This window comes from Myotis myotis, unplaced genomic scaffold, assembly GCF_014108235.1.
Source record: "Myotis myotis isolate mMyoMyo1 unplaced genomic scaffold, mMyoMyo1.p scaffold_m19_p_1, whole genome shotgun sequence".
NCBI classification, from domain to species: domain Eukaryota; kingdom Metazoa; phylum Chordata; class Mammalia; order Chiroptera; family Vespertilionidae; genus Myotis; species Myotis myotis.
This window is the reverse complement of record NW_023416313.1, coordinates 30,869,663-30,894,176: the sequence shown is the minus strand read 5'-3', so window position 1 is coordinate 30,894,176 and position 24,514 is coordinate 30,869,663. Positions and strand designations below refer to the sequence as shown.

The following is a 24,514-nucleotide window of genomic DNA, read 5'->3' as shown; positions in this document are numbered from 1 at the left end:
GCTCCATGCCCGGGCTCAGGTGGAAAAAGCCGGGTGAGCATGAGGAAGAGAAAGGGTGGAAGTGCCCGTGAAGGGGTGCACACTGTGGAGGGGCTGAGGCGAGAGGCCTAGAGGCCAATGTCAACAGCAGGAAAAGGTGAGAAAGGATGAGGGCCTTCCACGTGGTCCACAGCCTCTCTTCCAACTCAGCACAGGCAAAGGCACCAGCAGCCTCCGCCACATGTCGGAGGCTGGGATTGGCAGGAGGCTGGAGAGGAAGGACAGAGAAAAGTGGAACGAGAAAGCCCGGGCCAAGCTGACTTGGCGTGGACTGCCACCTCCCAGTGTGGCCTTGCGCAACTCAACTTCTACTCCATCGATTGAAGATGAGAATACGCACCCTAAAGGGTTGTAAAAAGGAGTGTATGGGGGCGGGCGAAATGGGTGGAGGGGGTCAAAAGGTACAAAGTTCCAATTACAAAATAAATGTCCTGGGATGTCATGTACAGCATAGTGACAATACTTAATAATACTGTATTCATTATTTGAAAGTTGCCAATGAGTAGATATTAAAAGTCCTCATCCCAAGGGGGAAAAATTGAGGGGGGAGGGTGGTGGTAAATAAGTGCCTATGTATATGATGGATGTTAGCTAGCTTTCTTGTGGTGATCATTTTGCAATGTATACAAATATGGAACCATGATGTTGTACACCTAAAGCTAATACACTATTACATGTCAATTAAATCTCAAGTTTTTAAAAGAGGGATTGCAGGTAACTGAAGTCAATGCCACGCTCAAGGGGAGTCAGTGAATGGCTGTTGCGTTCCTGACGGGAGGAGGGAGTTATCTGAAAGGCACCAGGAGGCAGTGTCAGGACAGTTCTGGGGAGTGTGGTGGGAGTTTCGGGCAAGAGCCGTCCGGGCCTGACCGCTGAGTGTGGGCACCGATGCCACCGCCAGAGGAAGGGGCAGCAAAGTGGGAACCGGGGTGCCGGCGATGAGTGACTTGGGGGAGTAAGTGAGAAGCGGCGAGCGGAGGGGGCGGAGCAAGAGGAGGAAGGAGAAGGCTGGAGGGGAGATCCGAGGAGAGAAGTGAGGGCCCGCAGGGGAAGAGAGGTGAGGGGCCCTGGGGCCGCCGGGGAGAGAGGCGAGGGGCGGGGGGGGAGGGGGGCGCCCGGGAGGCGGGCAGCGGTCCCGGCTGCAGCCGCAGCGGCGGGGAGCGGCGAGCTGCGCGCTGCGGGCGCGGGAGCCGCGCGGCCTGGGAGGTGATCTTCACCTTGCAGGTGAGCCCGCCGCGGGGAGCCGGGGAGAGGGCCGGGCGGAGGCGGCCTTCTCGGGCGCTTCATTCCGGGGGTCCCGAGGAACCCGGGGACTCCGCAGGCCGCTCTGGCCGCGCGGGTCGGCAGAGGCCGCCTAGAAACTCCCCTGCCAACTCCTCCTCTTTGCTCGGCTGCGACCTAGGCAAGGTTGCGGGGGCTTGGGTTCTGCAGGCAGCCTCTGGCTGGGGGTGGCAGCGGATTGGGGTAGATCGATTCTGGGATTAACCCCCCCTCTCCCCCCACCCCCACCACCACCTGAGAGTGCGGTGACCCCTCTAAGGACCGTCCCTCCGACCACTCGCACCGCCCCCCTCCTGCTGCCAACCTCCCCCCACTGCCCACCTGTCAGCATCCTCCCCCTTTGTCTCTCCCCCCCCCCCCGCCCCCACACACACACACACATTGAAGAAGCAGAAAGACCCCAAACCAGACCAGGGCCTGGTGGTGGGAGCTGACCCGGAAGGCAGGACCCTGGAAGGTTTGCTTAGCTGTGCGCTGATGATTAACTGGGTGCAGGGGACCTGTCCACTACAGCTGTGTATCTTTGCTTCTTGATTTAAGGCAATGGCCAAATCCTGACTGAGATAGATATTCCCATTTGACCTTTGGTGCAAAGACTCCCTGGAAATCTTCAGGAAACAAGGTGCCCAGGTCCCCTCTCACCGTTGCCCTTTACTGCTCACTCACTCACTGCGTGCTGGGTGCTGGGTGCTAGGTGCTGGGCTGGGGCTTATGGACCTCATCCCTCCTCCTTATCCCTCCTCCTTGCAACAGCCCCTCAAGGTTGCTTGTCCATGATCCCTACGGTAACAGGCGACAAAGCTGAGGCACAGGCTCCTCAAGTCATTTACCCCAAAGCACAGGGTTAGCAAAGTATAGAGGCAGGACCTGAATCCAGGTATTTCTGATTCCAGGAATGTCCACTGTAGGGCATCCTGCTATCTTTACAAGGACATCAGGTACCTACGTGAAACGTGGTACCAGTGAGGGCCCCCTTGGCTCATACGCCGGGCAGGTTAGTAGGAAGCAGAATTGTATGAGAAGATGTTCGTTTTGCAGGGAAATCAGTGGTCGTCATGGCGTCCAGGGCCAGGAGTGCAGTGGCCTTTGGCCAGGCATGGACTCAGAGTCCACCTGGACTATGTGCGTCCTTGCCAAGTCACTCTTCTGAGCCGTGTGACACCAGTGATTCATTCCCTCTTTCCTTCCTTCTCCTCCGTACCGGCTACTCCTTTCCAGTCCTTTCCTTGGCCTTTTTCTTGTCTCCTCCTGTTGGTATTCCTTGGCCTCAATGTTCACACCCTCCAATACTCTTTTTAGACAATTTTGTTTGTTTCTTGCTTTATCTGTCATCTCTATGATGGCAGCTCCCAAATTCATCTTTCCAGTCTCCCCTTAATCTCTAACTCCAGACCCAAATCTTCAAATGTTCGAATCTCTATTGGCTAATTCCAGTGTATGTACCCTCAGGCACCCAAATTTAACGTTTCAAACTCAAGTGTGTTATGTCTATGCTTCCCACCAGCGTGTTAGTTCAGGTCTCCACGCTGCCTTGCCTGGACTATTACGGTGCCTTTGAAACTGGTTTTTATGCCGGGGAGTCCATCCACCCTCTACAAGCTCAAGAGTCCTAGTCTTTGGTGCTTCAGACCTGACCAGAGAGACCAGAGGCCAGACCTTCTACCTCTCCTTCCTTAGCAGCCTGGATTAGCTAGGTCTGGGGAGCCCACGGCATGTTGTGTAACTGCTGACTTGTTTGGCTTCCCCTTTACACTGTGAGTTCCTTTAGCACTGTGTTTGCCTTATCCTTAATCCTATCCCCTGGCCTGGCACATAACAGACACTCAGTAAATATTTCTGTAGTTAATAGCCTTGTAATGAATTGAAGCTCCTTTAGGACACAATTTATAGGTAGTAAAAAATTTCAGTGTTTAGAGTGTGACATTTCATATATGTGTGTGTTGGTTGGGGAGAAGCATTAGAAAGTAAGTTGGCAGCCCAGCCAGAGTGCCTCAGTGGTTGAGCATCGACCTATAAACTAGGAGGTCAGGGTTCGATTCCCAGTCAGGGGCACATTCTCGGGTTGTGGCCTCGATCCCCAACATGGGGCATGCTGGAGGCAGCTGATCAATGATTCTGTCTCATCATTGATGTTTCTATCTCTCTTTCCCTTTCCCTTCCTCTCTGAAATCAATTTTCAAAATATATTTTTTTAAAATAAAGTAAGTCAGCAGGTGGTTGGATATTGACTAATGACAAAATGAAAGCATGTTTTCCAAATATGTGAGTTGATATTAGAGGTGTTTTTAAGGTTGATGGAACATTCGGACACAGCACAGTGACTGTCTTCTATTTTCCCTAGACATCAGGTCAACGTGTAAGCTGAGTACACTCCACTAGAAGAGAAGCAAAGACAGCATCATCATGGCGTCAGTGTCTACCCATGGAAACCAAGATAAACCGCATTTGCCACCACTAAGCAAGCAGGTATGTTTTTAGTGTGCCATCTGAAGAGGAGCATCATACCAGACTTTCCTTAAACCGCATCCAGCCCGGCACTTTGTTGGATGAATTCAGGGAAAATGGAATGGGGAAGGAAAGTGTGTTGTTGACTGCCCTGAAAAGCATGTTTTAAACTTTTATTTCCCAAATCCTTTCTTTATTCTTCCCTGTTTAGCATCGAGCCTAACCAAACCTTACCTAGGCTGTCAGTGATTGAAGAGGTTTCCCTGCGCGGAGCAAAACTCTGCATTGACTCTAACAGAGTGATGTGTGGTGATGCTTGTTTTCACATTTTTCTTACCAAGGCCAACCTGACCAAATCTATGCCGCACACCGGAGTTGCCGTTCAGGAGAGCAGAGTCCTGAACCACTAAATTAGCCATCAGGTTGAGAACCCAACTTTTCAATTTGTTAAGAATGAATATGAGGTGTTTCGGGGATACATAAAGGAAGAAGAGAGAAAGTATTGTGATGGGTCAATGAAGTTCATGTTCTCTGGGGTCAACTTTTCAAGCTAAAAATATTTCCTGGAGGAAATGATGTTAAGGAGCAAAGTTTAGGAGAGGCAAGCAGACAAATGATATCAAGTCACAAGGAGAAGTATGTAGACACCTGAGTTGCCTTTGTGAAATGGAGAGCCATAAAACATTTATGGGTATAAAGAAAAGGCTCGCCAGGGCTCCTCTGGGAGGCTGTGCAGGAGTTCAATCTTGACGGCAGGACTCACAATTATTGTGAAGTCGGGTTCCTGACCCTGGATGTGTGTGTGTGTGTGTGCGTGTGTGTGTGTGTTTGGAGGAAAGGAGAAAGGGAGGTGTTCCTATTGCCGCCTCAGCCCAGGCAGAACCAAGAAGAGATACTTACACTGGGATAAGGAGGAGTGCTTGCTGAGGAACTAGAGTGAGTAGAGAGTGAGAACAGTTCCTTCCTGTCACTGTGACTTGCCCTGACCACCACCTCCGTGTACTGTGCTGTGCGGAGTTGCAGAGAAAGAGAGGTGTCCTGCTTCGGTTGCTTGTAAAGCTCTGAGGGCATAGGTGCCACAGGGTCCTTCAACCTCGTTATCAAGTATGTAAAGTGCTTAGCCCCTGGGAGAGAGCTCAAGAAATGGGGACCACTGCCCGGCTGGTGTGGTTCAGTGGCTAAGCATCGACCCATGCATCCAGGGGTCACCTGTTGGATTCCCAGTCAGGGCATATGCCCGGGTTGTGGGCCCGATCCCCAGTAGGGGGCATGCATGAGGCAGCTGATCGATGTTGATGTTTCTCTCTCATCGATGTTTCTACCTCTCTCCCTCTCCCTTCTTCTCTTTCTAAAATCAATAAAAATATATATTTCTAAAAAAAGAAATGTGATCATTATCCACATTGATATCTACTACAAACAAGAGTTCTGAAAAGAACATAAGCAAAATCAGCAAGGTCAACTTCAAATGCCAAGGAGCTGCACCTCAACAAGAAAAACAAGAAAACTCCCAGACGTAAATGGCAGAGGACCTACATAAATCATTCAGAGACAAGGAAATATTAGCTTGACTTTTTAGTAAGGAACAAATTAAATAAAATTAGCTTTAAAAAAATGAATGAACCACCCACAGAATGGGAAAAATATTTGCAAGTCACATATCTAATAAGAGTCTAGTACCCAGAATATTTAAAGAGCTTTTACAACTCAATAACGAAAAGACAAATGACCCAATTAAAAAAGTGGGCAAAGGACTTGAACAGGTATTTCTCCAAAGAGAATATATAAATGTACAACAAGCAAATGAAAAGATGTTTCATGTCGTTAGTCATTAAAGAAGTGCAACCCAAAACCACAATGAGATAACATTTTACACCCACTGGCATCGCTATAATTAAAAAGAAAAACAAAACAGAAAATAACAAGTGTGGACAAGAATAAGAAATTGGAACCTTCATAGTTTGTTGGTGGGATTGTAAAATGGTGCAGCTCCTGTAGAAAACAGTTTGGCAGTTCCTTAATTAGTTAAACATAGAATTTTACATATGACCCAATGGAATTAAAGACATGTTTAAACAAAAACTTGTACAGGAATCTGCGTAGCAGCTCTATTCACAATAGCCAAAAGGTGGAAACAACCCAAATATTCATCAATAGATGAACTGGTAAACAAAATGCGGAATATCCTTGCAATGGAATATTTAGTCATAAGAAGGAATAAAGTCCTAATCCATGCTACAACATGGATGAACCTTGAAAACATTATGCAAAGGAATAGAAGCCAGTCACAAAAGGTCATTTATTGTGCAATATCATTTACATAAAATATAAAGAATAAAAAAAATCCATGGAGACAGAAAACAGGTTAGTGCTTGCCAGGGTGCTAAAGGGAAGTGGGAATGAAGAGAGACTGCCTAAAGGGTCTGAGGTTTCTTTTTGGGGTGGTGAGAAAATTCTAGAACCAGTGATAACAGCCACACATCATTGCAGATGTACTTAATGATGCTGAATTGTGTACTTTAAAATGACTGAAATGGTAAATATTATGTTATGTGAATTTTACCACAACAAAAAATTAATGAGCCAATATATGACAAAAGATTACAACCTAGGGTCAGTTGTGGAGATTCATTATCTCAACGCTAGAGATGAAGGGGGCAGTCTGGCTAAACAATATGTAGAGATGTTCAAACACATTAGTTCTCAGGGAAATGCAAATAAGACAATTAATTCTTACTTTATACCTATTAGACTGTCAACATTTAGGAAACTGGATAATGTCAAGATTAGAAAATTCCCTCTTTACCTAACCTGTTTGGAATCCAGCTGACGTGCCCTTGAGCAGGCTCTGTGGGCCAAGAGGGGCAGTCAGGCACTGCTAGCGGGAGTGAGTGGCGCAGCCACTGCAGAGAGCAATGTGGCAAGACTTAGTGAAATTGGAAATATGCATGCCCTGTATTTTACACATATATGTGTGTGTGTGGGGGGGGATCTGAAAAATGTTATCACTTGGCTCTGTAAGAGACGTGTGGTGGTGGCAACATGGATGCATCCTGGGGAATTACACAACAGTTAGAAGCTGTGGACTAGATGGATATAGCAATAGGGGTGGATCTTAAAAGCATAGAGTTGAGTTGAAAATATTTTTAAAATTAAATCAAATACATAAAACAATACCATTTACATTAAAAAGATGCATGCATCCAAAACAATGAACACATACAAACAATGAACACATACAAACAATGAACACATACAAAAGATCCACATTAAACACACAGAATGGCCCAGCCAGTATGGCTCGGTGGTTGGTCATCTACCTGTGAACCAGAATTGTGGCTTCGATCCCCAGTGTGGGGTGTGCAGGAGGCAGCCAATCAATGATTCTCTCCCATCATTGATGTTTCTATCTCTCTCTCCCTCTCCCTTCCTCTCTGAAATCAATTAAAACACACACACAAACACACACATAGAATGGTGGTGATGGGCAGAGGGGAATAAGAGTAGAGACTATGGATAAGAGTGAATAATTCCTACATATCTACAAAGGAGGAAGATTGTGAAGGATGGGAGTTAGTCCAGGTTATAGCATGTCAACAGGATAAATACTGTAAAATAATAAAAGTCAAACATAGCAATAGTTCCACCAGAAATTTTATAACATAAAATATTTTAAAAAAAAAAAAAAAAAAGCAACACTGTCAAGATAGAAAGGAAACTATATAGAAAAATACAAAGCAGTCTGCTGATGAGTTCATAGTCTAAAATGCATACAGAAGTGTACGGTAAAGGTAAATTAGAATACAGCCGTAACCGGTTTGGCTCAGTGGATAGAGCATCGGCTTGCGGACTGAAGGGTCCCAGGTTCGATTCCAGTCAAGGGCATATACCGTGGTTGCGGGCACATCTCCAGTGTGGAGTGTGCAGGAGGCAGCTGGTCGATGTTTCTCTCTCATCGATGTTTCTAACTCTCTATCTCTCTCTCTTCCTCTCTGTGAAAAATCAATAAAATAATATATTTAAAAAAAAATACAGGTCTATAAATACAAAACTTGCCATCCAGTGCTCAGAGTTTGACCCCAGGAGTGTGACCCCAGGAGTGTGATCCCTGGAGTGTGGTCTCTGGAGTGTGATCCCACGAGTGTGATCCCAGGAGTGTGACCCCAGGAGTGTGAACCCAGGAGTGTGACCCCAGGAGTGTGGTCTCTGGAGCGTGATCCCAGGAGTGCGACCCCAGGAGTGTGACCCCAGGAGTGTGATCCCAGGAGTGTGGTCTCTGGAGCGTGATCCCAGGAGTGTGACCCCACGAGTGTGATCCCAGGAGTGTGACCCCACGAGTGTGACCCCAGGAGTGTGACCCCAGGAGTGTGAACCCAGGAGTGTGGTCTCTGGAGCGTGATCCCAGGAGTGTGACCCCACGAGTGTGATCCCAGGAGTGTGACCCCAGGAGTGTGATCCCAGGAGCATGATCCCAGGAGTGTGACCCCAGGAGTGTGACCCCTGGAGTGTGATCCCTGGAGTGTGATCCCAGGAGTGTGATCCCAGGAGTGTGATCCCAGGAGCGTGATCCCAGGAATGTAAATAGTGTGCTGTAGGGAATCTCTTCACCCAGGAGGCCACACTGAACTGGGTCTGCAGGAAACCAGGGAGGCAGAGGGAGCGGGTAGCATCGCAGGAAACGTAGACAGGGGCTGGAGGTAAGGAAGAAAATGCGGCAAATGTGGCTGCAGCAGGAATTCTTTCTGACCAGATAACTGCTCCATGTTCGCTAGTCGATGAGTCACTCTTGGCTTCTCCAGCTGGGATTGTTTCCTTGCCCGGTCTGTCCAACGTTCCCAGCTGGAAGGCACTCGCTGAAGCAGGTCACTGCTCTGTGCGGAGGCCAGCCCGGACGACACGCTGCATGACCACAGTGAAGGGAGAGCCCTGCCCTTCCCCAAGAAAACAGCAGATGCTTTTCTGATGATTTCAGTCGACTCACCGTAGAACTTTCCTTACAGAGCCTGTTGTTTTGTCCAAAATCCAAACTGCACATCCACAGAGCGGAAATTTCAAAGATTATCAGAGAATGTCAAGAAGAAAGTTTCTGGAAGAGAGGTAAATTGCATCCCTTTTAACCTTTGTTAGCACTGTATGTGCTGCAATGAACTGCCTAAGTATCATATTAGAATTATGGCAATGATTTACTCCTGAGCAGGGGCTTTGCATAATTCCTTGAAGAACTTTGATATCTGGGCTGTTTAGAGTTTAAACCCATGTTGAGACTCCTTTTTGAGGGCAGAGGTAATATTTGATTTACTAGTAGGAGCACACATAACGCTTTCATGTGACCCAGAACATGGACCTAGTGTGTTATTTAGAATTTCTTGAAAGAGTAAACCTTCCTAAATTCCACTAGACTCTAACCTCATTGAGTCAGGGAATAATGTCAAATTTATTGCTTCATCCCAGAGCCAAGCACAGTGCTTCATATATAGAAAGTACCTAATCAATATTTGTGGGATGAATGGAAAGTCGCAGGGTCCATTAATACTTCTCTCACAGTGTCTCTGAAATAACCTTTTCTGCTGAGTCATCTTCTTTCTCTGCCTGCCTGATATAAATAAGACAAGGGTGTGAATTCAGCTATGCTTTAAGGTCTCTTCCAATTAAAAAAGTAAAATCATGGGTGTGGGGGGAGGGTAAGAGATAAACCAAAGGACTTGTATGCATGCATGTAAGCATAACCAATGGACACAGACAGTAGAGGGATGAGGGCATGTGCCGGGGGGGTGGGTGGGGGGAGCCGCCGGGGAGAGCCCAATGGGGGGAAAAGGAGACATATGTAATACTTTAACCAGTAAAGAATTTAAAATTTAAAAAAGAAAAAGAAAAAAATCATGCTTTGTCATTTGAAAATGTCATAATAGAACCTGCAGATCTAGTCCCAATATTTGCAACATTGCCGACACAGGGATCATTTCACTGTGAAATACAGTTTGATTTCTCAAATCATTCCAACTCAGTAGCAATTGTTTTGGAATAAACACTCTTTAGAAGTTGTTATTCATCATGCATTACGATGATGATTGATTGTGCTCCTAGCAATTCATGTCTTTTCTGACAACCTATGAGTAAGTAATTTAATTAAGCCCAGTAGACTAACATTTCAGTATGACCCATTCGCCTACCATCAGATAGATACGAGTGGAAAAATTGGTTGCAATTTAATTTGTCTTGGTTGCTAGGAAGAGCTAGATGTTTATCACAGCTCGCTGCTTTTGGAAGAAGTCACTTGACACATTTTGACAAAACGAGAAACTGCCTTTGCCAGACTAACTTGCCTGTTTTGAAAATGACAGCAGAACGTCGCCCATGTTTAACATGAATGCAGTAATCTTGTAATCCTCAGAAAATAGACATACCCAAATGGTGCAACAAAATGTCATGAAAGACTAAAGCAGAGAAATATCCTGAATAGGATATTATGCAGGAGTTTTATTGTACTGGTATTTTCTAGTATGTAGGATTAGAAATTTCAAAATATGTAATTCAAGGCAGCTCCCAAATGCAACAGCTACATGTCCACACACAGACACGAACGTGCCTGCGTGGTATGTAGTGGCCAGAATCTGGTGCATGGTGGGCGTTCAGGAAAAGAGGATGTCAGAGACGGAGTCCCATGGGGTTTAGGTTTTGTTAGATTAAAGCTGTACAGCAGGTTCAGTGACTGGGGACAGATCCCGGGAACAGTCTTCAGGAAGTACTTAATAAATCCTTTATTTGTCGAATAAGTAAAGTAAATGACTAAAAAGTCATTGCCAAGGTAGGTAAGAGAAAACACTCCGAGTCATTCTCCCTGACTTCTAGGTGACGTGCCAAGTTCTAAAATTCCAGCACTGAAGGGCGTTTTTGTTTTGCAGCTCTGCCCTTTTCTCTTGGAAGCATGCTTGTTACCCAAGGACTAGTCCACCACGGTAAGAATCAACATTGGTTTAATAATTTAACTCCAGTTTTCTGTGAGCTTCCTGGCCGCTTTTTGGTGCGGGGCATGTATTTTGTGGTGAAGGACTTATTTATGCAGGCTTTTGCCTATTTTCAGCATGAACCCCTCCACCCACCCCTCCGGAAGATGTCCTAATCCCCAGAATGAGTGGCTATGTTAGGTTACCTGGCAAAGTGACATCAAACCTGCAGGTGGGAAGGCTGTTAATCAGCTGACCTTAAAATAGGGAGATTATTCTGGATTAACCAGAAGGGCCCAGCATAATCAGATGGATCCTTAAAAATTGGGTCAGGCCTGACTGGCATGGCCCGACCTATGAACCAGGAGATCAGGGTTCAATTCCTGGTCAGGACACATGCCTGGGTTGCAGGCTCGGCCCTCAGTGTGGGGTGTGCAGGAGACAGCCGATCAATGATTCTCTCTCATCATTGATGTTTTTATCTCTCTCTCCCTCTCCCTTCCTCTCTCTGAAATCAATAAAAATATATATTTTTAAAAAAAATTGGGTCAGAAGACAGAACCAGAGAGAGGGCAGCATGAAAAGGACTCACTCAACACTGCTGGCTTTGCTGATAGACGAGGGGCCAGGAGCCCAGAGTCCAGGAAAGGGGGTGCCTCTAGGAGCTGGCAAGGAATGCAGCCCTGCCAGAACCTTGATTGTAGCCGTCTACCCAGGCCTGAATGTTTGTGCCCCACCCCCAGTTGACATGTTAAAATCCTAATCTGCAAAGGGGATGGTATTAGGAGGTGAGGCCTTTAGGAGGCGATTAACCCATGAGAGTGGAGCCCTCGAGAATGGTAGTGCTCTTGCAAGAGACCTCACCGAGCTCCCTAGCTCCTCCCACCACAAGAAGTCTGCAAACCCAGAGAGGGGCCTCACCAGCCCTGAGGATCCCCTGATCTTGGACTTCAGCCTCCAGAACTGTGAGAAATCAATTGCTGTCCTTTATAAGCCCCCCCCACCCCCCCACGCCCCAATCTTGTTTTTGCAGCTCCAACAGACTGACACACCCAGTGAGATCCATTCTGAGCTCTGACCTCCAGAACTGTAAGCTTGCCGATGTGTGTTGTTTTAAGCCTCCAGGTTTGTGGAAAGTTGTTACAGCAGCCACAGGAAACGAATACAGTGCCTTTCTCTGTGCCAGAGTCCCTGCGTCTCCCAGGGGCTCAGTATATGTTAGACAAAGTGTTCCTGCGCAAGGATGCTCCGGGGAGGAAGTCAATGGGGCTGAAATCCACCAAGCTCTGTCCCTCAAGCCATTTGTCCTGGCGAAAGGCTGCATTTCCTGAGGAAGGGCGCCCTGTCTAATTTGTATAAGAGGCATGAGGACTAGCAGGCGCCCTGCACCTCCCCACACAACCTCTCCCCTCTTCTTGGTGTTCCAGTTTACCTCTTTCTTTGTCCTTCCTTGCTCCCTTCTTTTTTCCTGTCTCCATTTCACCAGAGAGCCCATAGTCATTGCCTAGTTCCCAAATAGCAAGAAGGCACCTGACCCTGTCGAAGCCCATTGCTTTGAACACTGCTGATGACCAGGATTTTAAAAAGAGTATTTGTACCCAGCAAACATGAGCAAAGACGTTCAAGTTCTTTTTTGGGTCTCAGAGACCACATGTGTCATTTATCTAGGAGAATCCCATTTCAGTTGATATTATTCTTCTCTTAAGGATTTAAGTTGATTTATTAAATATGATTTCATTGTTATAACTTGAAGATAGCCTTTTTATGGAAATATATTTATCAATCAGTAATGAGTCTTTGTCAGGCCATTTTTGACAACAAAGAAATAGTCATGCCATTATATCTTATAAATATTAAACTTCTCAAAATCTATCATCTCTGGCATGTGTGAAAACATACTTTTCCAGGGTTGTGCAGTAGTTTTCTACGACTACTATAACAAATTAACACAAACATAGTGACTTAAAACAGTGCAAATGTATTATCTCACAGTTTTGGAGGTTAGATGTCCAAAATGGGTCTCCCTGGTCTGAAATCAAAGTGCCCCCAGGGCTGCTCCCCTTGCTGGTGGCCCTGGGACTTCCTTTGCCCTTCCAGCTTCTAATGACCACCCACAGTTCTTCTTGGCTCATGGCCCCTTCCTCTGCCTACAAAGCCAAGGTCTTCTCCTCCTGCCATCTGTCTGGTTCTGCCTCAGAATCCCTCTTCTACATTCAAGGGTCATTGTAATTACATTGGGCCCACCTGTGCCGAGCCCGCATGGCCATGGGTGAACCTGAGAGGGGGTGGTAAAGGATTTAGAAAAGACAGACAAGGGAATAAAGCTGGGTCTAGGTGGGATGCTGCTCTCTGATGGAGAGACAGTGCCACGGCCTGCAAGCAGAGTCTTTATTTATTTACTTTTAAAAAATATATTTTATTGATTTTTTACAGAGAGGAAGGGAGAGGGATAGAGAGTTAGAAACATCGATGAGAAAGAAACATCCATCGGCTGCCTCCTGCACACCCCCTACTGGGGATGTGCCCACAACCAAGGTACATGCCCTTGACCGGAATCGAACCTGGAATCCTTCAGTCCACAGGCCGACTCTCTATCTACTGAGCCAAACCAGTTAGGGCCAGAGTCTTTATTTTATAATCAGATTCCACGAGGCAAAGTAAGGGTATGGTAAGAACATACTTGGGGATTTCGAATCTACTCAATTACATCTACCTGATCAAGCTTTGTTTACCTGCTTCACCTCCCGCAGCCTGTATCACTCAGCCACGTGGGACCACAGGTTCGGACCATAAGGTCAAGCTTACAACTATAGCCTTTGGCTGTAATTGCTCTGGGACTTGCACGTGGCTTGGCCACGAGAGGACCGTGCCCTCTCATTAGTCCCAGGCTTGAACCTGTCCAAACGCTGTAGCTGCTCTTCACACCCACCCAAATGATCCAGGATAATCTTCCTATTTTAAAGTCATCTGATTCACCCTAATCCCATTTTCTACCATAATTCGCCTTTGTTATGCAATGGTAACATATTCACATTTTCCAGGGATTGGGATATATATGGACACCTCTAGGGGGCCATTATTCTGCCTATCACAGTAGTAAAGTTTTTATTTAAAAAACTGTGGTAGGTATACAATCAGGTGTCAAATAACAACATTTCGGACAATGACAGACTACATGTACAATGGTGCTTCCATAAGATTACAATGGAGCAGAAAAATCCCTGTGGGCTAGTGATGTGAGAGCCATGGTAACGTCGAAGCACAAGGCATTTATCTCTCAGCTATCTGAGGTGATCCCAGTGTAAACACCCCTGCTGCACTGTCTGTCATATAAAAGTATAGCACCTGCAACTTGGACAGTATGCAATACTTGATAACGACAATAAACGAATGTAACTGGTTTATGTAATGACTATACTTTTTGTCATCATTTTAGAGTGTCCTCTTCCACTTATAAAAAAAACATTGGATGTAAAACAACATGCTGTGTTATGCCAGCAGCAGCCTCGTGCATCTTGTGTTTCCCGTGGCTCTTGATTGCATCGCTTTCTCTTGAGCTTGACTTAATCTCGTGGTGTTTTGCACAGTAACATGCTGTACAGGCTGGCAGCCTCGGAGCAATAGTTTATCCCATGCGGGCTAGGTGTGCAGGAGGCTGTACACCCAGGTTTGTGTGAGTGCAGTCTATGATGTTCGTACAACGATGAAATCGCCTAAGGATGCCTTTCTTATCATGTATCCCCGTTGATACGTGAGGCATGGCTGGTACTGGGAATCCTTAAGTTGAATTTCATAAGTTGAGGTACATAAAAAGGGGAGGCAGCAGTGACTAATTGTTGGCTCCACCTTTGCACTGATATCTTTAAACAGGTCTTGAATTGTCTGTTTCATGTTCTTTTTTTACACGTTAAAGCTAACACTTGCTACTTGGCAAAAATGGCTATTTGAGAGTTAAATTCAATCAGGAATTGAATTGTAACTCTTTTAGGGTCATCTCTTGTGATTAAGAATCAGCACCCCGGCTGGTTTGGCTCAGTGGCTAGAGCGTCAGCCTGCAGACTGAAGGGTCCTGGGTTCGATTCTGGTCAAGGGCACATGCCAGGGTTGTGGGCTCGACCCACAGTAGGGGGGAGTGCAGGGGACAGCTGATCAATGATTCTCTCTCATCATTAATGTTTCCATCTCTCTCTCCCTCTCCCTTCCTCTCTGAAATCAATAAAAATATATTTTTTAAAAAAGTAAAATATTAAAAAAAAAAAGTATCTAGCCCTGGTCAGGTGGCTCAGCTGTTGGAGCATCATCCCAAATGGTTGTGGATTTAATCCCTGGTCGGGGTGCACACGGGAGGCAACCAATCCATGTTTTTCTCTCTCTCTCTCCCTTCCTCTCTCTAAAATCAATAAAAAAACCATATCCTCAGGTGAGAGTTAAAGAAACTGCGTATATATTAAACTCTGAAGATTTCCTTATACTTTATAAGTTTAAATAAGTAATACAATGAAGTAATAATGTATATATTACTCCTTAGGTTATTTAGCAGCTAACCCACGATTTGGATCATTGCCTAAAGTTGCACGTAAGTCATAGAAGTAAAAGAAATTATTTTTAAATAGATGTTTATAGCAGCTGGAGTTATGAATGTCCAGGTTAACCAAATTGCCTGCATTGCCTTTCTGAAAAATCAGTCTTTATTTTTTGCCACTTCACAGTCCTTCGTTCATTCAACACTTCCTGGAATCAAGTTGCGCCATAGGAACCTCCCTTGGAGAGTCCTCTTTAAAGCAGGGACGAGGCCTCCTGGCAGGGTCCGCGAGAGCCTCAGAATGAGAGATCTATTCGGGGCTTAAGTTTCCTTCTTTGGGCCAATCTTTTCCGGATATTTTCTGTAGTGAACATAATAAGTGAATAATTTTTTAAAATCAGGGACTTTCTAATACACCAATGATAAACCCAGGATTTCCCTTTTTCCACTCATAATACATCGATCTACTTTGTACAAAAGGGATGCTTTCCCGTTTACAGTCTGACACTTCACTCCCAGCAAGAGGAGCAGGTTGAAGATTTCTTCCCTGAGAGGCTTTCTCTGCCTCGTGACCTCTTTCCCCTACAGGCAGGATGGACCGCAGCTCCCCACACTCCAAACCATACAGAGAATTTCCTACCCAGTGATTTGGAGAAACCATAACCCCCTCCCTCCCTCCCCTGGTGGCCTCAGACATTTATTTGCTGGCCTGGCCTCGCTCAGGCTGCCTGGCCCTGGCCCGGGGTCACACCTCTGCTTGCTCTGTCCTGGCCCTTCTACCACCAATTCAACACGGAGCCAGAAAGTCTAATCCTGCTCGTTAACAGGGAGCTTCATTCCCAGAGTGTTTGTCCATTGATTTGTTGTGGTGCTTTAAAAAAAAAAAAAGTGTTGTCTTTATTGTTGAAAGTATCGTGGTACTTTTAATATTAAAATTACTACTATTAATAAAGAAAGTTCTAGAAGATAACTAGTGGAAGAGATTCTGACGCTTTATTTAATCTACCTTTCCTAACCTGCTTTTACAGTGGCTGGTATCCTGGGATATGGCCTTGGAAAGGCATCATACATAGGAGTCTGCCAAAGTAAATTTCATTCCCTTGACGATCAGCTACGCGGGGCTGGCTTTGGTCCAGGACATAACAGGTTTGTCATCTGTTTGACTGAGGAATTGTAATGAAGATACAGTGGGGCCTTGACTTACGAGTGTCCCGACTAACAAGTTTTTTGAGATACAAGCAGTCTCTCAGCCGATTTTTTGCTTTGAGTTGCGAGCTAAAATTCGGGTTATGAGCCAGCTTCAGATACCCCACCGCTAGTTGGCGCAGCGAACGTCACAGTGAACGCCACAACATCAGCCCAGCATCATGTGTCTCACTCGTTCACTTTTTGATTTGACATACGAGTAATTTGAGTTACGAGCTCCGTCATGGAACGAATTAAACTCGTAAGTCAAAGCCCCACTGTAATTATAAAAAGGTAAATAAAAGATGATTCACCATTTATAATATTAAACAGTTTTTCTTTCTTTTTTTTTTTATATATTTTATTGATTTTTTTACAGAGAGGAAGGGAGAGGGATAGAGAGTCAGAAACATCGATGAGAGAGAAACATCGATCAGCTGCCTCCTGCACACCTCCCACTGGGGATGTGCCCGCAACTCAGGTACATGCCCTTGACCGGAATCGAACCTGGGACCCTTCAGTCCGCAGGCCGACGCTCTATCCACTGAGCCAAACCAGTTTCGGCTAAACAGTTTTTCTTAACATCTATATGCTGGGGTAAAAAACCTCCTTAAGCCTCAAATTTTGAGTTCTTGCTATTCGACTTCAATAATAATTACTTATTATTTGACTTGGTTTCCTATTTCATTTGCTTAACAAACATTTAGTGAGTATCTACTATGCCCAAGGCATGTGCAAGTCTGAAAAGAATACCTTAGTCAGCAGACATGGCTTCTATTATCACGGGGTTACACCGAATTTAAACAGGTTTCTTTATTGCAGGACTTTTCAGAGCCTTTACTGTGTTAATATACTGTATATAGCGTGATTCCATTAGGGGATATAAGCAGTAGGACTCTGGAATGAAAGGCATTGCCTCTACTGTTAGAACACCTGGGTCGAAAACCAGTGGTACCACTTATTAAATAAACCATGTAATCTTGGAAATGTTTCTTAAACTCTCTAATCTTCCGTTTTCTCAACTGTATAAAATGGTGAGCAGAATTGTTTTCATGGAATTGTTATAAGGAGGAGAAATGACTGTGACACTCCGTAAGTAATAGCGATTTCTACCACAGGACTAGTGTTGGGGACACATTCACTAAAGACCCTCACTGTCACAGTGGCTTCTATGTGAGAGGCGGCACGGTACTGGGGGGGAAAACCAAAAACACTGGGCATGGTCATTATTGGCCTTTATCTTGGGTGAAATTCTGGCAGTCTCAAGCCAAGCAGCAGCTCCTACTACTCCCTAAGACAGTGGTCGGCAAACTCATTGTCAACAGAGCCAAATATCAACAGCACAACGATTGAAATTTCTTTTGAGAGCCAATTTTTAAAACTTAAACTATATAGGTAGGTACATTGTTATTAACTTAATTAGGGTACTCCTAAGCTGGCCTTTGCTAAAAACGTCCTCAATCTGATTGAGGTCCGTTCGCTGAGGTCAACCCCTTCCAACTCTCCCATCCACACTCGTCTTGTAGCCAGTCTCACTCAACTCGTGCATGAATTATGCGCCCCTCCCCCCGCACTGAGTATCCTGCAGCCCACCTGCCCCGCATCTCCGGTCGCCCAACCGACCTAGCGACCGACACCCCCCACTTCTTCCAACGCCACTTCTTCAAAATAGACTCACCCAGTCCGAAAACCGACTTCTGCGCATGGGCCACGAAGTTTCAATCGCACTGTATGTGCAGCACCCGCACGTGGTATTTTGTGGAAGAGCCACACTCAAGGGGCCAAAGAGCCTCATGTGGCTCGCGAGCCGGGGTTGGCCGACCACTGCCCTAAGACATTGGGCCTGTGAGCGTCAGCCTAGGACAATGTCTCTCAGTCAGGTGTTAAGACTGGAGCTTCCGGTGTCAAATCACAAACCTCTCTTTTTGCTTCTGCCCTAGGCACTGCCTGCTTACCTGTGAGGAGTGCAAAATTAAGCACGGATTAAGTGAGGAGCGAAGTTCACAGCCATCAGCTTCCTAAACTCTACACCTGTGGCTTTTGAAGTTTCTTAAAGTTCTGAATTTGCACACACACTACAGTTTCAAGTGTACTTGAAAAAAGCGTACAGTGGAACAGAAACATTGTGATTCTCTCTTATCAAAATGCTTTTTGCGGAAGGTTCTCAATTGAATTGAGTGTATGTTTTTCTACTGTGTACGAACATGGTGGGAGAATTCACACACCGAAAAGAAATTGTGTTGTATTCTAACTTGTATACAGTGAAGTAAAAGAATGTCAAGTCCTCTCTAATTTTCCCCATCTATTCGTTCTTTCTGCCTTAGTTCTGGGTTTTAAAATCTCTTAAAGTGGGCAGGCGTGAAGGTTGAGGAGCTTGGGAAGTCATACCCCACCAAAAACCATTGTGTATGGAGGTAGAAACACAGGGCAAGAAAGATTGCTTCTTATAGGTATGCGGGGCACTGAGTGAGAAATGCGTCACTTCAGAGAGTCACAGTATGGGCCAATTGTCCTTTCGGTGACCTCAGTGACTTCATGCCTCATCACTATGGTGGAGTTTTGCTTAGCCATTGGGTACACGCTTATAGTCATTACTCAAGTACTGGGTTTAGTTTATATACTGCTAGTGGCCTCAAAAAATAAACACAACTTCCCAAATGGTCCCTTCTTCTCCCAGGCAACAGTTTATTATGGGAGGAATCATGGGAAGAATTAATGCATAGAATGATAAACTTTTAAGGCTATAGGCAGATCAGAAGCAGCCAATTCAACCCCATGAGTTGGATTCCTATTTATTGCCAGGTGTGTGTTTTTTGTTTTGTTGTGTGGCGTGTGTGTGTGTGTGTGTGTGTGTCTGTGTTTTGTTTTTTGTTTTTTTGCAAAACAACAACAACAAAAACCCTCTTCCATTGGTGACCTTTTGTTTTATGGCGGGTTGTCTGAGTCCTACTTTAAAAATGTCCCTTGCATTTTTTGCATTTTCTCAGAAAAATGCTTTCTTTTTTTAAAAATATATTTTATTCATTTTTTACAGAGAGGAAGGAAGAGAGGTAGAGTTAGAAACATCGATGAGAGAGAAACATTGATCAGCTGCCTTCTGCACACTCCCCACTGGGGATGTGCCTGCAACCAAGGTACATGCCCTTGACCAAATCGAACCTGGGACCTTTCAGTCCGCAGGCCGACGCTCTATCCACTGTGCCAAACCAGTCAGGGCAGAAAAATGCTTTCTATGTGTGTCACCATTTATACATTGGGCATGTGTGTGTACATAATTTGTGTTTTGTGTAAAACCTGCACCATAGAGGTAAAAAGAGGAACCTCATCAGCAGTTAATACTTGATATGAAATATTTTATTTAAAACATCAAAAATATTTGCAAGTTTCTATTTTCACATGAACACTAAGTGTATGAAATGGAGTGATGTTTGACTATCTCTTTGTGTATACATCTCCTCATGTCTCAGTCGATAAAGTTCTCCTTCTGTAAACCCGATCACAGAGCCAATATCCTAGCTTCTTGGATGCAGTTTAATTCTTGGCTCTGACTTAGCAATTGGTGACTCTTTGTTATCTCTGCTATTGGTAAAAGTTCAGATTTGGGCACATTTATTTCCTGCATTCCAGAAAATTATTTCCCAGGAATCAGAACATTTCCACATTGCTAAGGACAGCAAGCCAGTGCAGAAATCGGTCTCAGGGTATTGGGAAAGGTCAATCTATTATTGTTGAGAAGGCACACTGTTTTTCCTGCTGATAGCTTCACAGTTCTGCATCAAATTGGGTTTATTGTTTGGGCTCTCTGCTTTTCCAACATAAGTAAGTTATTCATGGAAGCAGTTTTTTTCACAGTGATCTCAGTGTGAAAGGAGATCTATAAAGAAAAAGAAAACCTAGACGGTCATCTAAAAACTCTCAGATATTTTGCTCCATTATCTATTGTATATATTAGGAAGCAAGTATCTGGGAAACAATGTCTGTTTCTTAAAGGAAGATGTGTTAATGGAGCAGCATTTGCCGTTTAGCATGTAGCAATTACCAACAACACTCACCACCACGCTGGTCATAAGCTTGTGAAAGTAGTACCTTCGTGGTGAAAAAAAAAAAAAGTTGTACTGTATATACTAGTAATGCTTATATATTTTTTAAATTCTCATTTAAGCAAAGATATTCTTTTTCCTTGCTGTCAGAATGGATGGTTTATCTCTGTTTTCTGTGAACATTACACAAGTAATAAAATTAATCTTGAATGGCGTGATTAAGCCATGAAAATGTGCTGTAGGTAATTTTCATGATATTCAAATAATGCAAATCTGTTCATTGACAGAACACGTTTCCACTTTGGAACTCTACACCCAAATTTCAACGGTAGAGTTTGATTCCATAGACAGAGTTGGCAGAGATGTCGGTGACTAACCCACCGGCTGCAAAGTCCAGGGCCAAATTAATAATGTAATTGAGTGAAGCTGGACTAGGTGCATGTTAAAACAGGCATAACCTTCACTTCCACACACACAAATAAGCCACCCGCTGTTGTCAAATCTTCCAGTTTGCAAAACAAATAAGTACAGGTTTTATGTGAAATATCCTGGTTTTTAAATCTTGAATCTTTCATCTATTCCATTGTTGCCTACTGTGTTCCAGGCACTGTCTTAGGTACGTCAGTGGGAATGTGACAGGGAGCACAACCAACAAAATTCCACACCTTCCTGGAACTTATATTTCAGCACCAGTCTGAGGTTTGAGACCTGACTCAACCCCCCACCCACTGAAAATCCCTTCTGCTGTCTGGGCAGGTGAAGTTCCAGGACCTACGTATGTACTTCCAGGGGAAGGACACCTGCTGCTCCATGTGCAACCCAGTACACTGCCCAGGTGCAAAACTACCCAGAAAGGTCTGTGGGAGCCCAGGCCTGCCTCCCTGACCCTCTAGACTAGCTCCTCCAAGACAGGAAGTGTATCCTTTTTTACTTATTTCTCAATTTCCACCCTCAAGCAGAGTTCTTGGCCAGACATAGGCACTTCATAAGTATTTCTCAGCCTAAACTTGTAATTTCCCTGTGGCTACCCAACAGAATTCTTCTTCTTTTGCATAACAGCCTTTAAATATTTGTGATGTCCTCACATACCAAGACTCCAGAAATGGGTTTACCAGATTTTTCTTTTAGGCACCTGAACGGATAGCAAGAGGCACTCTACATTAGGCCCTGGGCTCAAATTCAGCCCCACCATTACTGGCTACCTAACATTGAGTCAGTTATTTACCTACTCTGGGCCTCAGTTTCCTCATCTGTAAAATGGGAAGATTTTTGATTTACCTGTAGGTTATTCATGAGAATAAAATGAGTTTAATACTTACAAAATGCTTAGCACTGTGCATAGCTCAGAGCAGCCACTCAATGGATGTTAACAACTACTACTACTGCAGTCCAAAAAATGTTTCATTATGTTCCATTTTTGGCCCATGCTAGGCTTTTTCACATGACCTACCTTTAAGTCAATTCTCTCTATTTATGCTTATGCAGCAGGTCATTTTGAATTTCAGTGTAACTCACTATATATACATGTATCTCTTTTCAATTTCATGATCCTGATTTCAGACCCAACTATCTGTCCTTTTCAGTCCAAAATCTGTAATTTAACAGGTGAGTTATGTGTCGTCTGCATTGGAAAATATTCAGATTACCCCTTTGGATTCTTATAGTGTTCATGACTGTCTTGCAGAAGCAGAGTTTACTTTAAAATACAAACCTCAAATCATAGTTTGGTGCTGGGGTCTGACCCCAGCAGGTCCAGGGGTCCCCAAAGGTGTGGATGGAGTCGGCAAAGAAGGAATGACACGGAGACAGCGTTCAGTTGATCAGCAGCCTAGCCAGGATCTCTAGCTAGGATCTCCAGCCAAGTTCTGGTCTGGATCTCCAGCGAAGTTCTGGTTAGGATCTCCAGCCAGGTTCTGTGTCCATGTTCTCTTGCTAGGTTCTCCAGGTTCTCCAGCCAGGTTCAGTCACCAGGTTCTAGTCAGGTTCTCTTGCCAATTTCTGTAGTCAGGTTCAGTCCAGGATCTTTTGCCATGTTCTCTCCAGCGAAGTTCTTCTGTCTCTAGAGAACATTCTGTGTAGGTTCTGTGCCTCCTGGTTCTGTCTTCTTCTAAGTTCTGTGTTGTTACATCTGTATTTATACCAGTTGATTCCAATCCTATCAATCTCTATTCCAAAGGTTAGGGCGTTTCTTATCTCCATTCCAGGGAGTAAAGATTATGTAGCTTAAGCATGATTGTTCATAGTTAAAGTGATTAATTACCCGCCTGGCACTTAGTTAAGAGGTTTTATTACCTCCCTAACTTCAGGGAAAAATCCCTACCTGGGGAAACAACCTTTCTCAGACACCTTGGTTAAAACACATAGTGCCAAGAAGGTGAGCAAACATATTAAGAACAGTATGCCATATATGCCAGGTCCCTTGAAACAGCAAGCATGGACCGGCTCCCGGCAGTTTGGTTCATTAGATTATCTCATCTCTAAATGTGCGTAGGTCAAGGAGGAGGATGGGAATGGGAAGGTGACAAAAGAGGAGGGACCTGGGAGGTAGAAGTCAATAATGGTGGGAAAAGAAATAGCAAAAAGGAACCTCCCTGAATAAGGTTTTGAAAATCAGGGCTGTCATCACAAGCCTTATGGCTTCATTCATTATTTTTCAGAACCTATTTTATATGCAAGGCAAGGTGCCAAAAGAAATAGTATATTCATACACAAGATAGTCTCTGCCCTCAGAGTTAGGTAGAGATATATAGCTAAGTAGCTGTAGTGGAGTGTAGCAGTCCTGTGTGGGGTAGATGCAAACCCACTGCCATTAGAATTCAGGGGCAGTTGTGGCCCCTTTTGCTGTCCTTGCAGATTGTGTAACGGTCCAATTCTCTACCTCTCTCATATCCATGCCTTTTGTCATGGGCTCTGGCTTTCCTTTCCACGTGGGCTTTTGCATTTCACTTTTGACCTTGGGCTTGTCCTATGACTTGCTTTAGGCAAAATGTGAGGCAGAAATGAAGGTGTGCCTGTTTCAAACTTAGGCCTAAAGAGACCTCTGTGTTTCATTTGTGTCTCTATTATGAACATAAGAACATGCCCGGTACCAAGATGCAGAGGCAATAGCTTGCAGACTGACCCATCAGTTCCACAATTGCCTAAGATCTAATCTCTACAATAAACCCCTTATTCTGCATCATTCAGAGCAATTCTGCTTTTCCATCAAACTCTAACACAGGAACTGGATAGCTGGAAGTGGCCTGCAGGCATAACAAAAATCTCAAACACGTTGCATTGGTTGTGGGAACAAGTGGCATATAAATGCTGGCAGGACCTTAAGGAGATTATGAAAACTTAAAGGGCCTGGATGAGGGTGTTAACAGAAGCCTAAAGACCTTCCAAGTAGGCTGTCAAGAAGGGATTACAGGAGAGGAATTACTGGAAGCTGAGACTCTGAAGATGTAGTCAAAACTGTCACCTGTGGTAACATAGGAAATAGGAAATGTACCTAAGAAACTTGATTGGATAAGATTTCTGGGCAGGGTTGAGGGTGCTGTCTAAAATGAAAGAAGTGAGGCAAAAAAAAAATCATTCCAAGTGATTTGGAGAAAAAATAAAGGTCCAAACAGTCTTTTAAACCTGCAAAAGGTTCTCATATTCAGAAATGGCTTCCAGCAAAGATCAAATCCCGAGTGGGGTGATGGCTTTTTGTTCAAGACCTCAGAAGGATGGCAGCGCACCACAGGACAGTTCAGACACACAGGTGACCCTCTACGTGTCCTAGGAATAACCACGTGGACCTGCCAAAGCTTCACAGGGAACCCAAAATAAAAAGGGACTGCTTCCAGGAGACATGGGTGGCTTTTGTGAAATGGATTTTCAATTGATATTTGAGAACTCCACAGATTTAAAAAATACACCAGTTGGGACAGGGGTAGTATAAACAGGCCTTGGGGTCCTCGGTTTCAATGGGCAGGCTAAGAAAACTAGTCAGCGGCAAGCATGAGCTTCCTACTTTATGGGAAAGGTAGGACCACAGCCATGACAAGCCCCTGGGGAATATGGTTGAGCTCTAG

The 24,514-nt window shown here is 44.7% G+C and overlaps 1 protein-coding gene across 5 annotated transcripts; it reads left to right on the top strand.

Annotated features, from left to right (window-relative positions):
* The first annotated feature begins 840 nt into the window (after window positions 1-840).
* On the top strand, window positions 841-18,708 carry OCIAD2 (OCIA domain containing 2). 5 transcript variants are annotated; one of them, XM_036333547.1, is made up of 7 exons: window positions 841-994; window positions 3,662-3,786; window positions 8,766-8,862; window positions 10,668-10,721; window positions 15,238-15,285; window positions 16,260-16,377; window positions 18,357-18,708. In XM_036333547.1, the coding sequence occupies exons 2-7, from the start codon at window positions 3,724-3,726 to the stop codon at window positions 18,436-18,438; spliced, it is 462 nt and encodes a 153-aa protein (XP_036189440.1). In that variant the 5' UTR covers window positions 841-994; window positions 3,662-3,723; the 3' UTR covers window positions 18,439-18,708. The 5 variants fall into 5 exon arrangements, with proteins under 5 accessions (XP_036189440.1, XP_036189459.1, XP_036189431.1 ...); XM_036333538.1 differs by having other exon boundaries at window positions 872-1,096; XM_036333557.1 differs by lacking the exon at window positions 841-994 and adding an exon at window positions 1,135-1,263.
* The last annotated feature ends 5,806 nt before the right edge of the window (window positions 18,709-24,514 follow it).

Excerpts from the sequence above, each read along its gene's own strand:
- OCIAD2 (XM_036333547.1), top strand. The coding sequence starts at position 3,724 with ATGGCGTCAGTGTCTACCCATGGAAACCAAGATAAACCGCATTTGCCA. Across the intron at positions 3,787-8,765 it reads TGCCACCACTAAGCAAGCAG|AGCCTGTTGTTTTGTCCAAA; the intron begins GTATGTTTTTAG and ends CTTTCCTTACAG. Across the intron at positions 8,863-10,667 it reads AGAAAGTTTCTGGAAGAGAG|CTCTGCCCTTTTCTCTTGGA; the intron begins GTAAATTGCATC and ends TTTGTTTTGCAG.